The 26,005-nt window shown below is 50.8% G+C and overlaps 1 protein-coding gene and 1 pseudogene across 12 annotated transcripts in view; both read right to left on the bottom strand.

Annotated features, from left to right (window-relative positions):
• The window catches only part of CLEC16A (C-type lectin domain containing 16A), a 203,511-nt gene that overhangs the window by 171,008 nt on the left and 6,498 nt on the right, over window positions 1–26,005 (bottom strand). For all 12 annotated transcript variants that reach the window (XR_003965687.2, XR_003965689.2, XR_003965688.2 and 9 more), the window contains exons 2-7: window positions 20,471–20,599; window positions 17,078–17,211; window positions 9,765–9,913; window positions 6,669–6,774; window positions 4,823–4,946; window positions 1,259–1,433 (exon numbers count right to left, since the gene is read on the bottom strand). Coding sequence is in view for 9 of the 12 variants with exons in the window: in XM_030301390.2 (XP_030157250.1) it covers window positions 1,259–1,433; window positions 4,823–4,946; window positions 6,669–6,774; window positions 9,765–9,913; window positions 17,078–17,211; window positions 20,471–20,599 (817 nt within the window). In the remaining 3 variants the exon portion in view is untranslated. The remainder of the gene's footprint in view (window positions 1–1,258; window positions 1,434–4,822; window positions 4,947–6,668; window positions 6,775–9,764; window positions 9,914–17,077; window positions 17,212–20,470; window positions 20,600–26,005) is intronic.
• LOC115504416 lies at window positions 14,873–16,394 on the bottom strand (annotated as a pseudogene).

The following is a 26,005-nucleotide window of genomic DNA, read 5'->3' as shown; positions in this document are numbered from 1 at the left end:
CACGGACTAGAGCCTGGGTCCAGGAGAAAAACGAGCCCCTTAAATTACCAGGAATGTTAATTTCCCCCAGCTGGGGCACAGAGTGGCTGGCTGGCAGGACGGAACTCCGGAGGCCTGCTCTCAGGAAGAGGGTTCAAAATGGGGCAGGGAGGCGTCGGGGCACTCTGGCTTAGGAAAAACCCCGCGTTGGTAACTGAACTTCACTGTGCTCCATCCCGCATCGACCCTGTGAGTACCTTCAGGACCCTCGTTTTGCTCGGGGGGCGGGGGATGGGGTGGGAGGGGGAGGTCAGCTGCCTTGTCCAAGGTCACAGAGTGAGCAAAGGGAAGAAGCAGAATTTGAGCCCAGGTCTGCAAACTCCAAGTCCCGTGCTTTCTCTCTGCCACCCCCGCCCCCGCCCCCGCACAGCCTCTGACGGATCTAGTTAGGGCTGCAATTTTTTTTTATTTATTTGTTCTTAGGAAGAATCTCCATGTTCCACCTCCAAGAAGAAAGCTCCAAGCCCTGGAGGCACATGTGCGGAGGCTGGAGCCCCCGCAGAGTAACCAGCCGACTCCATCCTGCCTCCTGTGGAGGCCTCTGCCCCTGAAATCTGGGAAGGACGGGGCAGAACTCCTCACGGTGGGACCCAAGAGCCACCAGCTCAGAGCCACGTGGCAGACAGGTTCACGATGCAGACTGCCGGTGCACTGCAGACCCTCTGAGCCAGAATCCCTGAGACGGAGAGAGGGCCCCGGAGGACGTGCCTGTCAACACTCACACCGGATTCTGAGCCTAACTGCGGGCAGTCCCTGCTCTGGGCTGTTTCCCTAAGGGCGCTCCCTCACCTCCCACCCATCATGTGCAAGTGCTGGGGCTGGCTGGGTCTTCTGCAGATCAGTGAGCTCTGGCGACCCTCAGGAAAAGTTACCAGGCTTTAGAACACCCCAAGAGAAGGATGAACAGAAACCAAAAATCTAAATTCATAGAGGTTTCCTGTTTCCTTCTCGTGTCAGTGTTCTCTTCTCATTCACTTTTACAGCCAACGCCCACCCCCAAACACACTCCCCTGCACCCCTCTCTCTCCACCTTAACCGGCCCACCCCCAGGAAATAAAAGGAAAGGAAAAGAAAACCAGGACGCTTTGAAAGGAATCTCCCTCGGGCTCAAAGCCTTGGTGGCTGGCAAAGCTTGGTCCTGTTCAAGGTGACCGTTCCTCCCCCTTCTGAAGACAGCCCACAGCCCACAGGCACGGCGGGGCCAGGCGCCCAGACCTACCTTGTCCTGGTTCTCCAGCGAGTACACATAGAGGGGCACGAAGAGCCTGTTCAGCAGGTGGTCCGTGAGCACGTCATTGAGGAACTCACAGTTGATGATCAGGATGTCATTGAGATAGTGCAGGTGGTCCAGGTGCTCGGCCACCAGGTCGCTCAGTTTCCCCCGATTCCGGTGCCTGCCAGGAAAGACGACAGCCTTAGCCGGGAAGCCGAAGCACAGAGCCCGTGGAGGTCACTGGGGGTGCTTCATTCGCACAACAAATATTCATACAACAAACAAAGGCTCAAGAGCCACTTACAGCGGCCCTCCCAGCGGCATGCACGAAGTGAAAGTGGGCAGGTGCACCACGATCGATTTCAGGGGACTCCTGGGACGCCCCCACCCTCTGGGGGCCTCCCTACAACTCGCCCACCACCACCACCCAAAACAAAATGGGTAAATAAAGCAAAACCCAGCTCCCTTAGCAAGCCATTCCACAAGAGCAACCACTACTCAATGTGGCAAGACCCCCTGCCTCCCAAGATAAGCTGTATTAATGCGGCAATAAATCCCGGATGACGAAAATGCTCCCGAGGGGTTCCAGGGAGAAAAGCAGGCCTCGGCGGCCACATCCAACCCCCCTGGCCCTGGCTACACATGGGGCACAGCGCAGGGATGGGACACCCCAGCCCCAGGCCCCCAGAGGTCTCTGTCTCCTTTCAGTAAAGCAACAAGCACACTGCTCGGGCCTCTCAGGTTGTCAGCCGCACGCGGGCCAAGGACAGAACCCCTAAAAGAGCTAGTCGGCACACCTACACTCCCTCCAAACTGGCATCTGTGGCAAGGGGCAGCGGGGCTGGGGTAAGTCATTTTGTTTGTATCGTAATTACGACCACCATTTCAGAAGGCTTGAAATTAAAGAAGAAAATAGAAGCAAAAAGACGTGAAGGTCTCCTGTAGTCCCGCCACTAACAGAAGACATTTGGGGACTTGTCAATGAGGGACCCTACAGTCTGGTTTCCCTGTGTCTATGCCTCCGTAGAGTCACATCTAAAAGGCGTGTGTTAAATATCTATCCATCAAGCCACATAACGTGCTTTAAAAAGAAAAATAATAATACGATCAATTTTTCTTCTGTGTAACCTTTAATAATTATTCCGTAGCATACTTTAACAAGATACATCCCGAATATTTATAGCAAATACACCCTGTAAGCCTAATAGTACTATAATTACCTATGAACCCACCACCCAGCTGAGACCCACAATACTTATTCACAATGTTTCGCAACCTTTTCCCCCATTTAAAAAGATGCTGTGGGAATTTTTCTTTAGCAGAAGAGTTGATGTACTTCATGTCTTAAACCTTTAGTTTGAAAAGTACATGCAGATGGGTTTTTAAAGTTCAACGGTATTGGGCGCCTGGGTGGCTCAATCGTTAAGCCTCTGACTTTGGCTCAGGTCATGACGACACGGTTCGTGAGTTTGGGTCCCACAGTGGATGAGCTCGAGCCCTGCTTCTCTCTCTCTTTCTTTCTCTCTCTCTCTCTCTCTCTCCCCCTTGCTCACTTGCACCCTCTCTCAAAAAATAAAATAAGACACAAATAAAAGTTTAATGGTATTGATAAGCTGATAATAACAAACAGCAGCCCTAGCCCAGCCTCCCCCACCCCTGCCTGATCTCCAGAGAAGGCAGGTGTTTTTACTTGTTTCTGTGGATAGGCCCCACCCCCCACCTCCTCCACCTCTACAATCTGCAGTCTTCTACTTTGAAGTTGAGCCATTTTCAATATCACATGGTGGCCTTCTGTTAGGACGGAACACTTTGCATTCCCTACCCCCCCCTCCCCCTGCCCACCTGGCCCCAACAACTGATACTGACATCATCACAACCATTCACGGGAGAGCCACACAGAGGACAAGGAGTCCACTTCCTTCCTGGAATGACTTTTTGTCTTTTCTGGAATCAAGTGCCACGTTATGTTTCACTCACATCCGTGACTCTTCATCTCTGTACAGGTCCTGGTTTTCCCGAATGTCCTGTCAGATCCACCACTACTTCCCCAGTCTGGGAGCTACGGTTCTATGGCTTTGGGCCCCTCCTCCAGCACCCCTCCTTCCCGGATCCCTCTGTCATCCTGAGCCTGCCTAGGTGTGCCTCTCACCAGGTCTCTCTGCTAAGCTGTCCCTCCGGGGCAGTGGTTGCCCACTTGTGGTGATTTTGCCTTAAAGGACACATCTGGCAATGTCTGGAGACATTTTTGGCTTAAACAACTGGAAAAGGGGTGCTCCTGGCATCTGATGGGGGGAGGCTAGGGAGGCCGCTAAATATCCTACTCTGTGCGGGACGACCCCCGAGGACACAGAGTTACCCAGTTCCAAAGATCAGTGGTGCCGCCGGAACGGAGAAATCCTGCTCTGGAACTTGTATTCATCGCTCTGGGGCCCAAATCACCACCTTAACCTGTGTGTGTTGTTGTTGTTGTTGTTTTTAAACAGATTTACTGAGCTATAATCCGCATACCATTCACACAGCTGTCCAACCATCCTCACGATCCACTCTCGAACACTTTTAACCCCCCCTCCCAAAAAAGCCCTGAACTCCCATTTCCCCTTGCGAGTCTGCTCCTCCAGCCCTGGGAAACCACTCGTCTATCCTCGGTCTCTACAGACTGGCCTGTTCTGCGCATTTCATTTAAACGGGGTCACACGGGGTGCCTGGGTGGCTCAGTCAGCCAAGTGTCCGACTCTTGATTTCGGCTGTCATGATCTCAGGGTCGCAAGATCAAGCCCCACCTCAGGCTCCATGCTGAGCTTAAAGCCTGCTTAAGATTCTCACTACCCCTCCCTGGTGTACCACTCCTGCACGGGCTCTCGCTCTCTAAAAATAAAATAAAATATGGGGCGCCTGGGTGGCTCAGTCGTTTGAGCGTCCGACTCCAGCTCAGGTCATGATCTCATGGTTTGTGAGTTCGAGCCCCGCATTGGGCTCTGTGCTGACAGCTCGGAGCCTGGAGCCTGCTTGGGATTCTGTGTCTCCCTCTCTCTCTGCCCCTCCCCCACTCACATGCTTTCTCTCTCAAAAATAAACATTAAAAAAAAATTTTTTTTAATGAAAATAAATAAAACGAAAGAAAACAGGGTGAGGTAAAACGCAGTCCTTTGTATCTGGCTTCTCTCACTGAGCCTCATGCTCCCGAGGTCCAACCACGGGGCAGCACGTGCCAGAGCTCTGTCCCTTTTTACTCCCGGGCACTACTCCGCCACCTGCAAGGACTGCATTTTGTTTATTTGCCCACCAGGTGACGGGTCGTCTTACTTTTTTTACCAGCTGCCTGGCACCCCATCGATGGGGGTGTTGAACTTACCGGTCCTCTTCCCCTCTAGGAGGTCTGCGGGTTGTTTCTAACATTCCGCCGTTACAAAAAGTGGAATGGTGCGAGGAACCTTTCAGCCTATGGAAGTTCACATTCCGCCTACACGTGGGTGGGCGAACTTTGCTCTAGTGTTTACTTTTCCTCAATGAACACGGAAATCTCCCCTAACCACTCTGTCTGCCTGATAAGCCCCCCAGGTGGTCACTTACTCCTCGTCGGTCTGCACACAGTTATCGAGTTCGATCACGTGGCTCCCGATGAACCAGACCAAATTGGAGAAGTAAGGAACAGCAGTTTTATCTCGGATATAGTGCAGCATGGCCTGGTTATCCACTGAGAAAATTCACAAAAGAACAAGAAAAAAAAGTCAAGCCACCAAAAATAACTTAGGGAGATTTGAAAAAAAAAAAAAAGAAAAGAAAAGAAAACCACAATGAAAAAGCTCTCTGCTATCATCTGAACCTTTTCTGTCTTTCCTGGGAATACTTGAAAATGGTTAGCTTATTCATTCATGAAATCATGCTCATCAAGGCAGTTCTTATGCTATTTTTATAATTAATACAATTAACTGGGCTAAACTTCAATAGTGCAATTAGAAAGCCTACTTTCTCAGCAATGCATTTAGCTTGGCTACAATGAAACTATGCCATTCTCGGGCAAGTTTCCTGTGTTAACATGTAAGGATAAGTTAAGAAAGCAGAAAACCAGAAGTTAATAACTTACATGACACTGGAATAAGGAACACGGGAATCGTCATTGAAGGAAAGGCAAAAAACAGACAACAGTTAACAGGGTTAAGAACTGGGATGATGAGACAGTTGCTCAGAGAACAGAGAGCTGGGCAGAAGGTGTCTAAAGATACAGGCTGGAAGAGAACAAGAGAGGAGAGAGAGCAGGGGGCCGCAGAACCAGGGCTTGGACCAGGGTGCAAACTCAGAAGCCTGCTGGGTGGGCCGGGGACTCAGTGAGTGAGGCTGGGAGGCCCAGTGTGTGAACCGGGGAGCCCGGTTCACTGGCACCACAGCTGCTCTGCGGGACTGTGGGCCCAGAAGGGCCAAATCTCTTTCAAGTCAGAAATGCAGATAGTTACCCGAGATCTCCCAATGTTTAAATACGGGCAACTATACATCTTGTCAAGGAATACCTTAGCCAATCGAAACATGTCTGAGGGCTGGATCCGGCTCTCAGGCCCTCAGTTTGCGACCCTGGGTGGGGCCCCACTGGATTCTTAAAGACACTCTCCAATTTAGTGCGATCCCAGAACTAGGCTGGAGTGAGTCCCTCAGGACCTTTCCCCACCCCAGTAAGGGTCATCTCAAGTAATAACGTCATGACTCATGCTCGTGAAGGTCAAAGCCCTTTATTCTTTGAGAAAATGGGAGCTCCAGCTCCAGTGTGGTGACTACCGGGGAAATAACCCCCGGGTCGCGCAGAGAAGGCGTGCCCTCCCCGGGCAGTGCCAGGCCAGGAAACTTGCGTCCAACCGGCCTTTATGCCAATGCGGTCAGGAACCCGAGGAAGGGCCTCCTCTGGAGGGGATGTTGTGGGCATTAAGCACATCTTGAAGAGAGGAGAATTTGTTGGGCTTTGCAGTCAGTTGAGAATACGATATTGCCCCCTGCTGTCGGTGACACAAAATGAAGCACAAAATGCTTCATTTAAGTGTTATTTCAAGATAACACAGCCCCAGGGCCGTATGGAAATCTTACCGCAGGAGACATAAAAATGTAAATATAACATTTAAGAGGCAGCTTTGCCTTTTCTAGTTATCACATGGCAGCTGGAGTCCCACCTGTGCCTTTCTTAGGACATCACTAGTACTGTGCATCTGGTCTAAGACTTCAGCATGCAGAACTGAGTATGCACCAAGAGAGTGGCACAAAATTCACCCAAGGGGCCAGTTAAATGTCCCACGATTACGAGCCTTGCATGACACATGCAACCCGAGCCGTAATAACGGAGCTCCCCGTGCCACCAGAGGATTTTAAATGCAGACTCATGGGAGCAAGCCCCAGTCAGAAGTCAGACAAGGCGTGAGCTCCTAAGAAGGCCTACCTTTGTAGACATTCAAAGTTATGGTTCTTACAGCAATTCTAACCATGCTTTCGGGGTGGTTGAAAAATTTGATGGCTTCTGTGTACAGGGCAAAGTCGTTAGTGTGCTGAAACAAAAAAGTACCAGAGATGAGTTATGAGCCCATAGGGCAGGCCTGCCCCCACCCAGCTTTCTGAAGCCTATCAGACTCCCATGAACCTTAGGCCAGGGGTTCACCCCCGGTGGGGAATGTGGGAAGGGACGGGGAGGTGAGACCATCCCAGAACATTAAAAAAAAAGCAGGGGGTGGGGGGATGGGGGGGAGTCCAACAACGCCAGACCAGGGCCTGTGACCTGTTCTACCAGTTCTCAGCTGGGTGCTGTAACAGTTCTGAGCCTCTGTTTCCCCGTCTCTAACACGGAGAAAGTAATTCCCACGTCCCGGCCGCTGGAATTCAACGTGAGGATTTCACGAGCAGAGCCCGCCATGGGACCTCCTCAACAAGCACTCAGCCATAATGCTAGCTCCTACCATCAGATGCCACTTCCACGAATAAAAGGCAAGCGTGAGGTTTTCCTCACATTCGGAATCTCTTCTGGCTGTTACATATTTCTCTGCCTAGAAATACTAGAAGTACACACGTTCGCAAGGAGCAAGAGGGTCTCGGGAATCAGCTGGCATGAGAAAGGGATCATGGGAAGGGATCGAAACCGTCCAGAAGCCTGGAACTCCGCTGCGGGAGCCTTAAGAAAAGCAGGATGGGCTCTGCTCCCCTCTTCTGGCCAGGTTTCCCACTTGGCTCCGAGCATGCTCCGAGGGCACCGGTGGGCGGGAGCGTGGGGAAGAAGCAAGAGCCAACCTACAGCAACGTGACAACTGTCAAATGAGGACGATGCCACTGTGAGCACCAGAACTGCATCCGTGGCAGGTGGTGGCTACAGTACTGGGCCACGTGAAAGAGGAAAGGGAGCCCACCTCAGAAATAAGGCCCCTGCAGCTCCTCTGGTGACCAGAAGGATGTTCTTCCAGAACCATCGCTGCTCAGGTCCAGGAATCCCAGAGTCCTGCCCTCCCACCCTGGTGTCCAGAATTCCAGCTGCAGCTGAGCGGAGGTACCCTCTCTCTGGTCTGAAGTTCACAGGTAGATTTTCATCCACCTGGGAGAGCTGCCAGGACAACCCAAATCTCATCCACGTGTCTCTGGACACATTTAATGAGCACCTACTATCTGCCAGACACGGGGCCACACCATGTCAATTTTTCAAACTGCCACACATTTGGCGGTTGACGGCTAGTGTGTCTTCCCTTTGAGGCCAATTCTTCCCCACTTCTAAACTACACGAGGAAAATCGGGGTTCAGGCTGATGCCGCATCATGTGGGGACAGCTGGATGGAGTTTGCACAGACTCCGAAGGTACGTTTGAGAGTTATGATCTGACTGCAAAGAGAGGCGGGGCAGTGCAAGTGACCACCAATCAGAAGACACTAGCCATTCGGGCGCCTGGCTGGCTCAGCAGGTTAAGCGTCCGACGTTCGGTTTCGGCCCAGGTCATGATCTCGCGTTTCGTGGGTTCAAGCCCCATGTTGGGCTCTGGGCTGACGGCGCGGACAGAGGCTACTTGGGATTCTCTCTCTCCCTCTCTCTGCCCCTCCTGGGCTTTCTCTCTCTCAAAAGAATAAATATACTAAAAAACAGGAAGACACCGCCATGCAAACAGCACCTGGCCTCCAGGAATTTCCAACGATCCTCACCTCCTGTGTTCACACACTGACATCCTCTCCCACACGGACTCAAGCCTGGCCTGTGCGGCCTCAACGACACGGTGGAAAAGATGGAGTGTGGCCTCTGAGGCTGGGTCATAAAAGGCATTACAGCTCGTCTTGGTCTCCTGGATCGTTCGTTCCGGGGAGAACCAGCTGCCGTGCCGTGACGTCACTCAAGCAGCCGCTGGAGAAGCCCATGTAGCCGAGGCCTCCCACCCGCGGTCAGCCACGTTGAGTGAGCCACCCTGGAAGCAGCTCTCCCAAACCCATCCAGCCTTCACGTGACTACCTTCGTGAAAGACCAAGCCAAGCTGTCCCGCCAGGTGGCTCCCAAATTCCGATGCACCGCAAGAGAAACGTGACATGACTGTGACCGAGAAGGCACAAGAGGAAGTCTGCTGGGTGGGGAGGGGAGGGGGGCGCTTCTGGGAAAGAAGCTTTTGAAAGTTAGAAAGGAACACAAGAAGGGAAATAAGTGATCTCTTCAGGCTTCTGGGCAGCGGCATGTGAGTATGTGATGTTTGGAGCTGCTGCAGCCATCCTGAGACCATGAGGGGTCATGCCTGAGGACAGATGCCAACTGTGCGGTCAACAGAGCAGGAAGGGGAGAAAGCCCGGGTCCTCAGTGAAGTGATCGTGCCACAAGATGGATCAGACCCAGGACGGCCAGCATCCGTACCTTCTGGTATGAGATGAACTGACCTTATCAAGCTCCTTTTGATTGGAAAACGGCAACAATTTATTTTTCAAAATTGCTAGTAATGATCCCAAGGAATACCAGGGACATTCGCTTGTGAAGAATAGTGTGAGCTCTGATTTTAAGGAGCTAGGTACATACTAGGGGCTCCGAAGACATCATCTCCCTTCATTCGATCCCTGGAAAATCCTTCGCTGTAAATCATCATCCCCTTTCTCAGATGAAGAAACTGAGGCTCAGAGGACTGAGACTTCTCTAAGGTCACACAGCAGGGAATTGGCAAAGCTGGGTCTGACCGCATTTCAATCCCAAGTTCACTTTCAGGCACTTCTGCAATGCAATGTTCCTCAGTAGCACAAACTGAATTTTACGTTAAAAACAGAGAGATAACTTTTAAATTATATATATATACATATATATATATATATGTATGTATATACACACACACATATATATGTGTGTATATGTATATACATATATATATATTTTTTTTTTTTTTTTTAAGCCTGTCAAGGTCAAACACAGTTGCTGTGAAAAACCAGGAAATGGAGAGTGCCCACGCGCTTTGTAAACAGGCACGAGGCCCCCTGGACCGAAGGTGCCCCTCCGATTAGCTAGCTTTCCACCCAAACGCACCCCTCTGGCAGTTACTTACCTCGTTGTAAAAGAAATGGACGGTGTGGTTGTTGAGTTTTAACGAAAGTGTTTTCAGGAACGATATATAATATGCCATAATCTCCTCATCGGAAAAGTCAAACTTATGGACAATGATAGAATTTACATAGTTATTAGAGAGCAAATAATCTAGAGGGAGGGGGAAAAAAAAAGGAAGACAGGTTAATTCACGCCGGAGGAAAGTCAAGCAGACAAAATTGGGTAACAGACAACTCTGTGAATGTACTTGAACCCCTCGAGATTCTGGGTCGCCAGGGAGCAGCTTTACCTGTCTACCAGCAAAGAAGTCAGCCAGACATGACGCACAGCCCCAAGAAAGTTCAAGAGCCGTGACAGTAGGGCCCGGACTACCCCACCCTCCTACACCAAATAGAAAAAACATTTGAACTTTTCATTGCTGACAAAGTTCACCAGAGAGCTGGGGGTGGGGCAGATGTGTTGGTGCGTGGGCATTTGCACAAATCACCCACGGGCAAGGGTAAAAACCAACGTATTTTATTAAAAGCTGCTCCATTTGCCATCAGGAGTCATACTGTCATCCCTGAATGCTACAAAGGGCTACATGGGTTTTTTTCTCCCTATACGGCAACACAGTTTCATAAAAGCTACTTTATGCTAAACCTCCCGGGGACGCCCAGCACCAGGCTGAGCGCATTACGTTATCGTTGCACTGATCTGATCCTGCAGAGCAGGTCTTCTTCTTCCCGTTTTGCAGAAGAGTAAAATAATTCAGAGAGGTCGATTAACTTTCCAGAGGTCACACAGCAGTCTGTCACAGACATGGGATTTAAGGAGGGTCCTCTGTCAAATCCTGTGTTAGCAGCACGCACTAATGGGAGCCAGTAATGAAATCTGGGTGCCGAGGGCCTGAGGCACTGGGACTGACTGGAGAGTGGCTACCCCCTCCCAGCCCCCGGCCCCTGAAGAGACGCAGACCCGGCATGGTGAGAGCCTTCAACTGTTCGAGGGGCTGGAAAACAGAGGTGAATGTTCCATCTCCTGACTCTGACACGCTGGCCCCTAGGTCACCGGGTCCTTAAAGCTGTTCTGGTGGCAACATCCGGGGTACGGGCCAGCCGCGGCCTGCGGGGCACAGTCCCGGCCTTGAGTCCTTTCCACGCATGTCTCCGAATCCTCATCATCCACCCCGCAAAGCAGGCGCTGCCACCCCCTGTCCTTCGGACGGCCAGCCTGTGAGCGCTGACCCAGCCCACCCACGCACCCCCAAATGGTTAAAGGCAGAACGTGATCAACCCCTGCACCCACAGGCAGGCGTGGTAAGAGCAAAGCTGAGCGGTGTGGAGCCTGGCTACTCAAAGTAGCCTGGCATCACGTGGAGCTCGTCGGACACGCGGAACCTTGGGCCCCAGCCCTGCCCACCTCCTCCGATCTCAGGGGCGGACCCGGCACACTCCATGGGTTAAGGAGCCCTGCGCGGCTTCCCATCATGCTCACGTGTCTAAGAGGCAGTGTGTTTGAAGGGAACTTGGATCCACTCTGCCCCTGCCACCTCCCAGCTGGGTGACCCCGGGAAAGCCACTTAGCCTCTCCACTCCCCAGTCTCCTTGTCTAAATACAGGAGTAACGGTGCCTTCCTCAGGGGTCGGCTGTGAGGCTTAAAGGAGATGAGGTACGAAGGGCAGGGACAGGCACAAAGCAAGCACTCAGTAACGGCCGCGGCCACTTTCCATCCAGCACCCTCACATGGAGCCTCCAGCCACCAGGACTGAACACAGGTGCTCTCAGGGGGAATAGGAAATAAACTGCAGGGGCGCCTGGGTGGCTCAGTCACGTGAGCATCTGACTCCGGCCCAGGTCATGATCTCACGGTTCGTGGGTTTGGGCCCTGCATCGGGCTGCGTCGACAGAGCAGAGCCTGCTTCAGATCCTCTGGCCCTTCTCTCTCTGCCCTCCCTGCTTGCATTCTCTCTCTCTCTCTCTCTCTCTCTCTCTCTCTCTCTCTCTCAAAAAATAAACAAACTTAAAGAAAAAACGGAAATAAACCATTATTTGGTGCCAACGAGGTATCCAACGTAAACCGATCAAAGTACTACCGGAAAGGCTGACATCACCAGACACGCCCCAAAGAGCCATCCGGGAGCACGGGGCCCACAGCCGGGTCCTCCTCAGAAGCCAGCTCTCCAGGAAAGCCACTGCCTTCCGGAAAGCACGCTGGGTGTCCTCGGCCTTACAGAAGTCTGTAATCCCAGAACAGTTTTCAGAATCTCCAGATTCTCACAATTCCGGACGCAAATCTTGGGGCCTGCTCCAAGAGAGGGGGCAGCAGGTCGGGGGCGGGGTTCCGAAAAATCTTCATTGACTTAATTGCCAATTTTTTTTTTTTAAAAATCTTAAATCAACAACTTTTAACAATTTTTTTAAAAAATCAACAATTTTTAACTGTTCAAAATTGAGGGTGCGTGGATCACAAATCTGAAGCAGACGGCTTAATCTGTGTGGAAACGTATGTATATGTGGATATAAAGTCTACATACCTATGTACTTATTCACATATACACACCTCACAAGTCTTGGACATGCAGCTTGAGGAATTTTTGCAAATATATACACACGTAAGCACCATCCAGGCCAGACAAAGTATGTTTTTTGTTCTCCAGAAGGCTCCCTGATAGCCCTATCCAGTCAATACCCTCTCCCCAACGGCAAGTTCTAGTTTGCCTTGGATCACATAGACTCATTTTGCCTATTTTTTTTAATATTTACTTATTTTTGTGAGAGAGAGAGAGAGACAGAGGATGAACAGGGGAGGGGCAGAGAGAGAGGGAGACACAGAATCCGAAGCAGGCTCCAGGCTCTGAGCTGTCGGCACAGAGCCCGACGCGGGGCTCGAACTCCCGGACCGTGAGATCATGCCCTGAGCGGAAGTCGGACGTTTACTCAACTAAGTCACTCAGGTGCCCCTGCCTATGCTTGAACTTCATACCCATGGATCATACGACACGCAGGCCTCTTGTGTCCGGCCCCTGTCACTCGTTACCGCATCTCAGAGTTACCCACAGTGCTGCACGCGGCGGTAACGGTGCATCCCTTTGCTCCTTTTCGCTACACAGCATTCTACTCTTTAAACAGTCGACAATTTAACCACCTGGAACCTTAACTCGGAAGGAGCAGCCCATGTGATGCTGACGCCCAGAGCCCTTCTTTTTCAGTCCTCCTGGCCATGGTTGGGGATGCGTTGGCTGGCAGGACGAGGGACTCCTGAGACGTCCCGTGGAGCCCCACTGTGACTGGCTGGCAGCTTCCGGGCCATCAGAGGCACAGATGCCTACGCCAGCCTCAGATGTACAACCAGGAGCCTCTTTGCTGCGCTTTCAGCTGGAAAAGTCACACGCTCCAATCATTCCCCAGCGGGGACTTTTCCAGGGCCTCCACGCGATGACTCTGTGGGCGGTGGGGGCCGCCATGGGGGCAGCAGCGGTGCCTCTATTATTCGGCTGGGATTTTTCCACTGCCCCCTCACCGTGTGGCCGACTTTCTGTGGTATCCTTTTCTAATCAACCCAGGAGTCTATACGTAATCTCGGTCTCTCGGGCCTCCTATGACTTAGGTCCCCAAACCCGACGGGCAACAGGTGCACTTGTGAAATGGCTGCTGGTAATAGTGAAAATCCGGAAACCACCTAAATGCCCGTGGTCAAGTTCAATCACTTGGGGCTCGGCAAGATGCCGCCAGTCAACCAAACGAGGTGAGGACACGTGAACGGACCGTATGAACATCTAAGATACATCATTAAGTGGGGACCGCGTAAAGCAGAAGGCAGAACGCGCTGTGTCTACCCAAGGGGTAGGGTGAGGCTCTGCAGAAGTTTTGCTTTCTATATTCTCACGGCGTTTGATTTTTGTTGTTGCTGTTTTATAATCCGGATATTTTCTTTCTATAATTGGAAAATAAAAATAAAAGCAAAACTCACACGTCCCCCTCACCCCCACAAATCAAAGTTCTGTCAAAGGCGGTGCTGTTGGCCGCTTTTACAGGGCTTACAAAAAGGACTCTGGTGAATTCCCTGTAAAGATAGTGCCACCTGTCTGCGTACCTCACAGCACGGTATCCTTCTAGGTCCCAATTCAGAAAGCCGTGTGATCCAGAAACTCCAGCGTTTCCTATTGCCCCAACCCCCACCTTCGATCCAGGAGCCCCAGGGCGAGCTGGGCTTAGGAAGGGTAACCAGACAACAGACATTTGGGGGGGGAAGCTGGATTTAATGATAAAACCAGCCTGAGTGGACACTTCCACCTGCCAGACCCCACACCACGTTCCGCACGCCCGCGGTCACGCTTAGTCCTCAAACCACCCCATTCCTCAGATACGAGTGTCATCTCTGCTCCACGGAAGCAGAAGGTGCAGCCTGGAGAGGACAGTTCGCCCCCAGAGCACGTGCAGGGCGAATCCGGCAGAGCCGGGCCCAGGGGCTGGGGGGCTGGAGTCCGGGGCCCGCACCACCGAGCTGGGTCTTCCCCTCTGTCAGTTTTCAGAAACCACACACAATCCGCATCCAGGGTAACAAAAGCTGTTAACACGGGAAACCACTTAGGGAGAGTGAGTCAACTCGCATCTGTCAACTCCCATTCATTCACCGGGAAGTGTGAGTGCAGGCTCCTGGGACGGCAGCACCACCTAGTGGCCACCCTGAGAGCCTCCGCTCAGCAGCCTGTTCCGGCCTCTCCCCGCTCCCTCCTGATAGGGATGCCACTGTCTTTACCCCCTTCCATCCACCAGAAACTTTTCCTAGACCCTTCTTGGGGACCTAGAGCCTGCTTCTGACACAGACATCCGGTCACTTGTCTTCTCTTCCCTACTCCTGGCGGGCAGGGCCCGGGGGCTGCCGATCGCAAAGCGGGCCAGTCAAGCCCGGAGGAGGAGGAGCTAAACCAACATTTCCCACCCTGGGCTCTGCTGACACTCTGCGCTGATAGCCCTTTACCGTGGGGCGCGGTCCTGCGCATCCCAGGACTCCACCCGCCAGAGGCTAACAGCACCCCCAGCCCCTCACCCAACACGACACTGACAAATGTCCTCCTGGGGCACAGTCACCCCCGGGTGCGGACACTGAACTAACGCAGCTGGACTCAAACCCCTTCTGGATCCGGACACCGCTAGAGCGGTCACCACAGGCTCGTGACGCAAACTCTCCCGGCATGAAGTGAGGGTGCCCACAGCACCTGTCTCCCAGAGCGGCTGTGTCAGAGGAGGAGCCTGGGCTTAGTGAGGCCAGAGAAGGAGCTTGGGTCTCACTCTCGCTTGCTCCTGGGTTGTTCTTCCTCACCCTGCTACCTCCAGGGCCTATTCTGTTGGCTGTTTTTTGGGTTTTTTTTAATAGCAAGTGAGTTTTTACTGAAAGTTTAAGAATACCGTAGATTCTGTGGCAACTTACAAATTCGTAATATAATAATTGATACCTCAAACCAAGAAAACAATATAACCAAAACTTCATTTCCAAATGCAAATCAGTTATACTTTGTTGAGGAGTGGTTCATGTGAATGTATAGTTTTTTAAAAAAGGATGACTGTTACAATCCAGCACGTATAACCACTTAGCCATACTTCAGTTCTGTCTGTTAAAAATGTTCTTTTGGAGAATCCAGTGTGAACATCTTCTACTTTCCTTGAGTCATTTTCTCCAGGGACGGAATCACTCTTTAACGGACAGCACTCAGGAAGCTATTTGATGATACCCAGATCGTACTGGTATCTTGAACACAGGTCTCCAAGGGGGCCCAGCTCCAATTTGCGAAGTAGGCCCCGTTCGGAAGGTTAACGAGGTGGTACCTAACGACGGTACTAATTGTTATCAAAAATTAACAACTTTAGGTATCTTTGTTTTGGATTTCTGTGGTTCAGGCACATCGAAACTTTCTTCATAGTCTGCACTCGATCCCTTTGCCCAGCGGCCGGCTGTGACCATTCCGTCTGAATTCCGACTCTCAGGGCAATCTCGCTTAAAATGTTCCACAGAACAACAGTCTACAGCAACCGCCATCAGCACAGAGTCCCCTGGGATTCTCAGGACAGGATATGGGCAGATGCCCCATTTGTCCACCAACAAAACATTCTGCGGGAGGAAATTCACCAAGAGCCGGGTCCACTTTGGCTCCGCCCCAGGTGAGTTCCTGCTCTGTGCACCCACACTCCAGTGCCCGTATCTTGATTCTCGAGGATGGCTGGGCGATCTGCAATCCCGTGGCCAGGTTTTCTACAGTGGAAACCTACCACTACATTTTTCTTTGCTGCTGGTCTTTTTAGTTTCCTTCCCTTTTAAAAGCAACTGCAATTTCTTCCCTTACCTCCTGAATGTTGCTATCATCTCCCCATTATGAACCACCTGTGAGTTTTGTCTTGGGTATTCCAGAAATCCATTTACACCTTCATTTAAGTACTCCTTTTTCTTTTCTTTTTGTGTTTTGCTTGGGGCGCATCATTTTTAACAGAGAGCCTAGTGGCTTCAAGTTGTGTACCCTTTGGTAGGTTTTGGGCTTTGCCCTCAAACGACCCCTTCCTTCATGTCCTCCCATGATGTTGCAGCCAAAGGTCTCTTACTATGTGCGGTAGTAACTCGTGCCCAGCTGGTCACGGTATCATCAAAGGTACCTCGTCAAACACGCAGGAATCCTCCAGGGCAGCTGAGTTAGTGAGCCAGAGAAGCCCCTCCCTGTTGGCTGGTTATTCAGCAACCCCAACGAGTTATAAAGAAAAAAACGTGAACAGCCCAGAACCATTCAGCAGAGAGGAGCCCTCTCAGCCCTTCCCAGTACCCCGCTACGCAGGGATAAACATGGTTAGGGACTGAACTGCATGCCCCCCAAATTATCATAGTCAAGCCCCGGCCCCCCAGTGTGACTGTATTTGGAGACAGAAGCTTTAAGGAGGTAATTAAGGTTAAACAAGGTCCTACGGCGGGACCCTGGTCAAAGGTGGGTGTCCTTAAAAGAGGAAAAGATACCAGACTCACTACACACACGTGTGCACACCCACACACACACAGAAAGGCCACGTGAGGACACAACGAGAAGACAGTCATCTGCAAACCAGGAAGAAAGGCCTCCCCAGAAACTAACCCTGATGGCACCTTGATCTTGGACTTCTAACGTCCCGAGCTAGGAGAAAATAAATTTCTGTTGTCTAAGTCACCAGGTCTGGGGCATTCTGTGACAGCAGCCCAAGCGCCCTAACACACACGGAAAGCTCAGACGTTCAAAAAGCCACACGAAAACCACGCCAAACTCCAGGCCGCCAAAGCTCAGCAGTGAGGGGGCAGGTACCAGGGGCTATCCTTACAGAGTGAGGTCTCGTGACTGATATTCTCAAAGAGGATGTTCAAGGTCTGCAGCAGCTGAACGCACACGTAGCGGCCTGATTTCTGCCGCAGGATGTTCAAGAAGAAAACAAACATGTTCTTCTCCAAGAAGAAGCTGGGGAGAGAAGGGGAAAGCATCAGAGGTCTGCTGCTACTCGTGCAGATACACGTCATCCCCTGGCTATGTGCACCGCATGTGTGTGGGGGCCGCCCCCGGCCCCCAAAGGCATCCAGAAAGCAGCCAGGTCACACGGCCTGCGTGGCCCCAGCTCCTCCCCTCCCTCGATGCCTCCCTCCGCCACCGCAAAATGCAGCCACTCACGCTCTCTCCCCAGAATCTGAGCGCACGGCCGATCCTAGGAAGCCGTGACCTCGATTCCTACAGAAAGGGCGAGATCCTTACCGCCAAAGTGATTACACATTATTCCACCTATGCTTGGAAACCCGACAGGCAGCATTCTCCATCCAATACTCTGTATCCTCAGCTTTCCGTACTAGGCCTCTTTCCTTGGCTTTCGTATCTTTGAGTGTTAGTGACAACCAGCATTCCCTCCAATGGGGCAAAATAATGCTACTAAAAGAGTATGGGTTTCCAAATCCAGGGAAAAGGAACTGGAGGGAATTGAAGGGGCCGATGTGGCCGGGAAACCCTAGTCAGTCCCTAAGTCAGCTTCTGCCTTTCTTATTCTGGACAGGACAGCTGTCTGCATGCAGCCCGGGAACACGGACTTTTGGGCTACATCTTGGTTCTTTTAGTCTTGAAATGGAGACAGAACCCCCTATGCCTTTCTTTAAAGGAAGAAAATGGGGTTTTCTAGCTACATGTTCTCTGTATGCAAGCTAGGACCAGGTAACCTCTCATTTGGGACACTCACAACAGGTCCCTGCAGTCACATGTATCTGTCACTTAGTTCTGAGGGTCTCTCTCCCCTCGGCTCTCGGCTCCACGGTGGCAGGACCATGGGCCTGGCACTTGCTCGGGGCTACATAACCTCTGTTTGAATTCCTGAAAGGGTAAATGAATAAGTAAACATTATTCAACTTATTCAACTCTGATTCTGGGAGCCTGTCTGCCTACAAATGTCAGTCACGCTGATCCCAAGAATATTTCTACCATTTGACCCATTTTGTCCACCTGTGCTTCAGGTTGAATAAATCAGTGACTCCCAAGGGTTGCCCGACAGGCTCAGTGCAGCACAATGACCAATTTGGGAACTTGTTAATAAAGTATAAAATAAACATCATGAGCCCATATTGATATAAATAAATGACTGGGGTGCCTGGGTGGCTCAGCTGAACATCCGACTCTTGCTTTTGGCTCAGGTCACAATCTCACTGTGAGGTCGAGCCCCGCACTGAGCTCTGTGCTGACAGTCCAGAGCTTGCTTGGGATTCCCTCTCATTCTCTCTCTCTCTCTCTCAAAATAAATATTTTTTAAAAAAGAGTCTGTTTCTTAAAAATAAATAACTCACTGAACACATAAATGGGGAAAAGAGACAAATCTATGCAGATTTTCAAATACTGTATATAGCTACTCACCCCTTTCCAGAAGGTTGGAGCTTAATTCCAAGCCCCCAGGTGGGCTACATTGGGTGACTCTTTCAAACATGGTGTAGGGAATGGGGAAAAGAGTAACTTTATAGTGGAAGAACCTGGCTGACACCACTTTAACCAAACAATCAGACTAACTTCACTAGAGCGCAGGTGGATGTGGGGGGCTGCTGATACCGAGGGCTGAAAAGGACATATTGTTACAGTTGTTTCTACCCCAGGCTAATCATGAGTAAACATCGCAGAAACCCAGATCTGGGTGGAGGGAATGGCCAGTACTTCTCAAACACATCAATGTTTTCTCCTGAAAACCAGAGAAGACTGAAAATCAGTCACAGACCAGAGGTGGCTGGGAGACGCGACACTTTGCGGCACCGTGAGAGCCTGGACTGCGTTCCCAGAGCAGAAGGGGGATCTTAATGGAAGAACTGGCAAAATCCAAATCAAGTCAGGGGTCTACCGAACAGTCACGAACCAAGCTTAGCTTCTCGGTTTTGACCAATGCACCCCAGTCATATAAGACGTTAACAGTGGGCGAAACGGGGTGAGGGGTGCTGGGGAACTTTCTGTACTAGCTTTGCAACTTTTCCATAAATCTAAAGTTATTCTAAAAGAAATGAATTAAAAACAAATTCTCCTGGGCACTCCAGGTGGGGGCCATTTAGGAAGCACGGGACAGTTGTTCTGAGACAACAGATTGGCTCAGAAAGTCCACTCTAGTCAAGAGGGACACGGTCTCTAGCCTTTAACCCGAGGGTCTATCTCATCCCCAAAACAGACACCCAACCGACCAAGCGGTTCCCCGTGCGTCCTGAGATGCATCTAGTCCCCTCTGCAGGCACCGCCTCCCTCCCTACTCCTGTTTTCCTTTGGGGAAGAGGCCGGTGTCACGGGTTTGCATTTTCCACAAGTACAGATGAAGACAGAAAGCTATCTGGAAAATCAGATTAGCTAATAAGCCAGGCTGGAAATGGAACTCCTTTACTTGTTTCAAAGGGGCTTTTTAAGGGGCCTCAAAGCTTCCAGTTGAGATTATCTTATATAAAAATAAAACCTGTCTTTGGTGGTGGTTGTAACCCGAGTCCCTCTGCACTCAGACACCGAGACAGGTCTCCTGGGGAAGCTGTCCGTGGCCTCCAGCCTTTGCTTTTCATCCGTCCAACAGGGACATCTTTCCAAATTACCACGTGCTAACAATTCTGGAGGCCTCCTCTGTACCGGGCAGTAGACAGGAACTCTCCTTTAAAGATGAGGAAAGTGAGGCTGGCCTAAAACTGCTCATCTAGGAAGTACGCCAACGAGGAGAAACCCCTTCGTGGACTCTGGGCGTGAGCTGCCTCGTGCCTGCCTACCAGCGGTGTGACAGGAGATTAATGGGGATGCGGACGCCGCCCCCGGGGCAGCTGGGAGACTCAGATTATCTCATCGGGAGCTCAGCACTGTGCCTGCCCAACAGTTAACACAATAAATATGAGCCCTTCGTGTCTCTCCAGGGCAGGGCCCTGTCAGTTCACTTCGAAGCTAACTTCCCAGGACGTTTTCTCCCCTTTGGGGAGGCTGTCAGAGGCTACTTGGAAAATCATCCATGATATTTTCAGATTTCTCGAGAGACGCTCATGTCCCTTTCCCATTTTCAGCTTACATTTCTCCAGTGTCTCAAGGACATTTTGTATGGATAGAGATATAGATAGCTATCTGCGCAAGACCAGGCTGGTATCAGATCCTGATGTCATCAAGAATGACTCACGGGATACATTTAGAAAAATAGTCAAAGGAAGGAGAGTCAAAAGACAAAACAAAAAAACACATGAGAAACCCTTACTCAAATACAGAGCTGTCATTTTGGTCTCCCCAAATTAGGATCTCGGTGATGGAACGGATGGTCTCCACTAGCAGGTTCCGGTTCTGTTCTGTGACTGTGGTGTTTTTGGTCAAAACGTGGTACAGATACCTGACGAAAAGGAAAGAAAATGAAGCATTACCAACTGAAATGGCCAACCAGGCTCGGCGACCGCCGGCGACGCTTCTGAGGACAACTAGCGGCCCTAGCTCAGATGTGGTTAGCCCAACTCCCGTCCAGAGATGCTACTCACCACCCAAGACACATGGCAGACAGTGCTGTGAAGGGTTAACCAGAAACACGCCAACCCAAGCTGATGCCAGGGAACCTTCAAGCCCTTGAAGACGGCCATCCTCAACCTCCGGTGTGCAAGAGAATCACCTGAAGGGTGGATACAGCGGGGGCGGCTGGAGCCCATCTGGAGACTCGGAACCAGCAGGACTCGCGGGCCTTGTCACACTCTCCCCACGTGATCCCGATGCTGGTGGAGCGAGTGCAGGCACAAGGCCCAGGCCAAGAGTCTGGCATAAACCCCGCAGCCAGCCGGGCTGGTGCAGGGACTGAGAAAGGCGGAGTCACAGGTTAGGGAGGGTAGGTCCCCAAACCAGTCGCAGGGGCAAAAGCCACCTGCAGTCAAGACAATCACACGCCCATCAGAAGTGATAGCTGGACCAAACCCTGCGGCTCAGGTTCAAGGCACCGACCTCAGGTGCTGAGTGCCCATCAAAGTTAAGTGGGTCTGGGAGGGAGGCTCCTGCACTGTGCCCCATGCTCCCCAAAGGCCTGGGCTGCACCAGGCCTGAGCCCGCCGCCGGGGGAGAGGCAGGCCAACCCGGGCCCAGCCTCAGGCCACTACTGGTGATCGGGACAACCGAAAGAATCACCGAGGCCGGTCCTGGGCAGTGTGGGGACTAGCGTCTGGCCGAGTGCCCTGGGCGGGGGGGGGCACAGCTTGTAAGGGATGGCGTTGCTGCAAATGGCAAGAGCTCCTTCTCTTCTACAGCTGAGTAAGAGTCTGTTGTATATACACCACATCTTCAGCCGTTCGTCAGTCAGTGGGCACTTGGGCTCTTCCAGAAGTTGGCTATTAGGGACAGTGCGGCTGTCAACACCGGGGGGCCTCTGCCCCCTCGAATTAGTCTTTTTGTATCCGACACAGACGGAGCTTGAGAGTGTTACGCTAAGTGAAATGAGCCAGAGAAAGACAAATACTGTATGATTTCACTCATCTGTAGAATTTAAGAAACAAAACAAACAAACAGCGGGGGTGCAAAAAAAAGGGGCAAACCAAGAAACAGACACTTAACTATAGAGAACTGACAGTTACCAGAGGAGAGGGGGTAGGGGGATGGGTGAGACAGGTGATGGGGATTAAGGCGTGCACTTTCCCAGGTGCAAAGTGTTGAACCGCTCAATTCTACACCTGAAACGACTCTTACACTTGTCAACTGGAATTTATATAAAAACTTGAAGCGTCGTTAAGACGGCGGGGCATCTGCGTAATTCGGTCGGTAAAGCGTCTGACTTTGGCTCAGGTCATGAGCTCGCAGTTCCTGAGTTTCAGCCCCACGCTGGCTCTCTGCTGTCAGCAGAGAGTTCACTTCTGATCCTGTCTCCCTCTGTCTCTGCACCCCCCACTCTCGAGCACGTTCGATGTCTCTCTCTCTCTCTCTCTCTCTCTCTCACAAAAAAAAAAAAGTTTAAAAAAAGATGGTGACTCTCGAGGACGTTCGATCTCTCTCTCTCTCTCTCTCTCTCTCGCAAAAAAAAAAAAAAAAAAAAGATAAAAAAAAAGATGGCGCCTCCAGGCTAACTTCAGCTGTCACGGTTGGGGAAGGAAAAGGGGACACTAAGAGGAAGTGACTCAAGAAGGGCCACCTCCTGACTTCTTTTATGGCTACCTTCAGTTTGGAGGTGGGGCTGGTGAGAGCAAGGCAGGGAAAGAATAGACAGGATCCTGCCATCGAAGATCTCTAAAAATGGGTAGGGTATAGGGGTGCCTGGGTGGCTCAGTCGGTTGACCGTCTGACTTCGGCTCAGGTCATGATCTCACAGTTTGTGAGTTCGAGCCCGGTGTAGGGCTCTGTGCTGACAGCTCGGAGCCTGGAGCCTGCTTCAGATTCTGTGTCTCCGCCTCTCTCTGGCCTTCCCATGCTCATGCTCTGTCTCTCTCTGCCTCTCAATAATAAATAAATGTTAAAAAAATTTTTTTAAAGAAATGGGTAGGGTATAAAGAGGTAGAACCTTGCAGATGGAACAGTCAGGATGAATCTGCTTCAGGGGACTGGGTTTTATTTATTAATATTGTTGCTGTTTGTTCTATTTTAAAGACCGTATAATCAGTTACTTAATCATTTCATTAAAGATTGCATGCAACTTTTAACACAACAACTAGAACAGCTCTCCAAAAACAGATCCCCACCACCTGTGCCCAAATCTCCGGGTGAGGCTGCCTATGGGCCTGGAGGCCAGCTTCCCCCTGTGCCAAGGGACCCCCATACGCTGAAGCTTATGGTGGGGGGGGTGACCCGCTCTTGAATCTATGCCTCCGTTCCCTTCCAGCGCATTTTCGCCAAGAAGCTCAAAGAGCGGAGTTTTTCAAATTGTGCTTCACGGGACCCCGGCATCAGAAACCCCTCTTTCAGCTGCAAATTCTAGCTCCCCACCCCAGACCCACCGAATCTGATTCTGGGGTGCAGACCCCCAAGTCTGCATTCTGAATAAGCTCCCACGGAAGTTTCAGAGTAGTTGTGTCACCCACACCACAGCCATCAGTGACATTCTGGGTACAACCCACAGTGTGCCCCCTACCATGCCAGGGCAGGTGCTGTTGCGGGGGGGGGGGGGGGCAGATCCTCCCCCCTCTGGTGTTTCCTTCTGCCGAGGGGATGGAATCCATTAGCCTCCCACTAACACACTCCTGGCCTCGTAGGAAGCAGCGGCCTGGGGGCCCGGGGGAAGCGGCTCTGCTCTGAAAAACGACCGTAGGGAGAGGAGACTTTAAAATCTTATGGTCAGCCCTGGCTTCTAACTCCTGACATCTCTTGGTGAAGCCTTCTGTGTTGAGAAGCAGGAGCTGGTGTGCTGAATTAAGAATATGCAGCTGGGGGCACCTGGGTGGCTCAGTGGTTAAGCGTCAGCCTTCAGCTCAGGCCATGATCTCACAGCTCATGGGTTCAAGCCCCATGTCAGGCTCTGTGCTGACAGCTCAGAGCCAGAGGATTCTGTCTCCACCTCTCTCTGCCCCTCCCCCACTCACACTGTGTGTGTGTCTCTCTCTCTCTCAAAAACAAGTAAACATTAGAAAAAAATTAAAAAATAAAAATATGCAGTTGGATGAAGAGGCAGCGGCCACCCACATGGGGGCGGCAGGTAGCCCCCTTAGTACGGGAGCCCCCACCTTGGGGAAGTGAAACCCGAGGGGGGGAGGGGGGGTCATTTTGTTTGACGATGTAGTTTCAACACCCACGCAAAGGAAGGAGAGTCACGAGATTGATTACGTATGGATCCCAGAAGCTGGGGGCAGGGGTCATGCCATGAGCCAGAGGACCCGCTTCTCCATCCCAGGTGAGGGAGGCAGGAGGTAGAGACAGGGTAGCACCTATTACTGTGAGGCTCCTTGCCCCTCACACATTTTCTCTTAGGGTACATCTGGAACTGATTTTTTGTGGATGGTGTAAGATATTGGCCAAAATTCACTTTTTCCATATGGATATCTAGTTGAGTCAGCATCCTTTGCTAAAAAGGTCCTGCTTTCTCCCATGCACTCTAATGTCCCCTCTGTCGTTTATCAGATGACCGCACCTGCAGGGACTCTGAATGCTCTAGTTCCACTGATCTATTCACTACCTTTGTGCTGATACCATGATGTCCGATGACTGCGGCTTTGTGATAAATCTTACTAGGTGATAATAGAAGTGCTCCCGACTTTTTTCCCTTCTTTTTTCCCCCCCAATATTACACTGGCTATTTTTGGCCCTTTGCATTTCCATATAAATTTGAAAATCACCTACTCAACTGTCACAAAAACACTTGCTAAGATTTCCTTTAAGATTGCCCTAAATCTATAGCTAAATATAGAGGGAACTGACATCTTTACAATAAAGTAACATCATGACATTTACATTTCTTTCAGCATTTGCTGCAGAGAGATCTTGCCTATCTTTTGTTAAGATTTATTTGTAGGTAACTGATGTTTTTTGATGGTGTTGTAAATGGCAGTGTCTGAAACATTCATTTTCTCGATGTTGGCTGTCGGTTGTTGCAAATACCCACGACATCTCAATCTCTAAATTTCTGTAATGATTGTACCTGCACCTTGCCCATCTTTTCACTCCCACTATGGCTGTGCCATAGTTTATGTGCCTCAAGTTTAATAACTTTCTGATTTTGAGTTTAACACTCATTTGAGAAAGGCTGAACACTTCAACAACAATAACAAAGGGGATGTCAATCCTGCCACTGCCCAGACATGAGCGCTGCTGGAGTGTAATGTATTGGGTCTCTTCCTTTGCCATGGATATTTACATGGCGGAGCTCATGCATATATCATTTCCAAGCCCATCTTTCCCCCTTCCCCATACTTAGGGTAATAAAAGCATTTTTGTTACAACACCGGCAAGCATCTATAATGGCTACATTGTATACCGTTTAGAAAACAAGCACAGGAGTTACTCTTCTGCTGGACATTTGGATTCCTCATTGTTCAGACGATCAACAATGTTACCATGGCCGTCTTTGGGGGCAAGGCTGTGACCCTATCTGAGTTTCCAAGGTCACAAGGACAGATTTTTCTCTTACAGTGATCACTGGTACAAGGAAAACAGTTTCTCTCAAACTCTGCGTGTGCACATTCTTATCATCACCATCACAAAACAGTTGCAGCCTACTTTGCTCGGCCCTCCTGACTGCTTCAGATGTAACCACTAATTAAACCCTTACAATAATCCTGCAGGACTGATGCTCTGGGAGGCCAGGGCCTGCACAGAGTCCTGATAGAGGGGACCCAGACGGCCTGACTCCAGATCCCCTGCTTAGAACCATTAGAGTGTAGAAAATGCGGACAATGCAGGAAACGCTATTATTAACCAAGCATTTACATGAAGTTATGAATGCCCTACATGCAAGAAAACCGAGCAGATAAACAACAAACCAAAAAGGCATGAAAACACATATCAGATTGTAAAGTCAGTCCTCATAACTGACTCTTACTCTGTTTCTTTGGACGACAGCCAACATCACGGAATCCCCAGCACAGGCTCTGTAGAACGGAGGCTCTCAGGATCAAAACCCTGCCCATGAGCGACCTCTACCTGGAGACCAGCTGAAGAGTCTGAAATGCCTGGCGAGTGGAAAACCACAGCCTATTGCCAGGGTGCAACCAACACACCGGAGGCTCCTCGCCAAGGACGATGGGCTGTAAACAAATCCTGCCCCACAGACCCTGCTCTCTCAAGAACCACTTATCTCACAGGTTAAACCATTACGGTCAACAACAATTATGTCCACTTCAGAGAC

Source organism: Lynx canadensis, chromosome E3 (assembly GCF_007474595.2).
Source record: "Lynx canadensis isolate LIC74 chromosome E3, mLynCan4.pri.v2, whole genome shotgun sequence".
Lineage (NCBI taxonomy): Eukaryota > Metazoa > Chordata > Mammalia > Carnivora > Felidae > Lynx > Lynx canadensis.
This window is presented reverse-complemented; position numbering and strand designations above follow the sequence as displayed.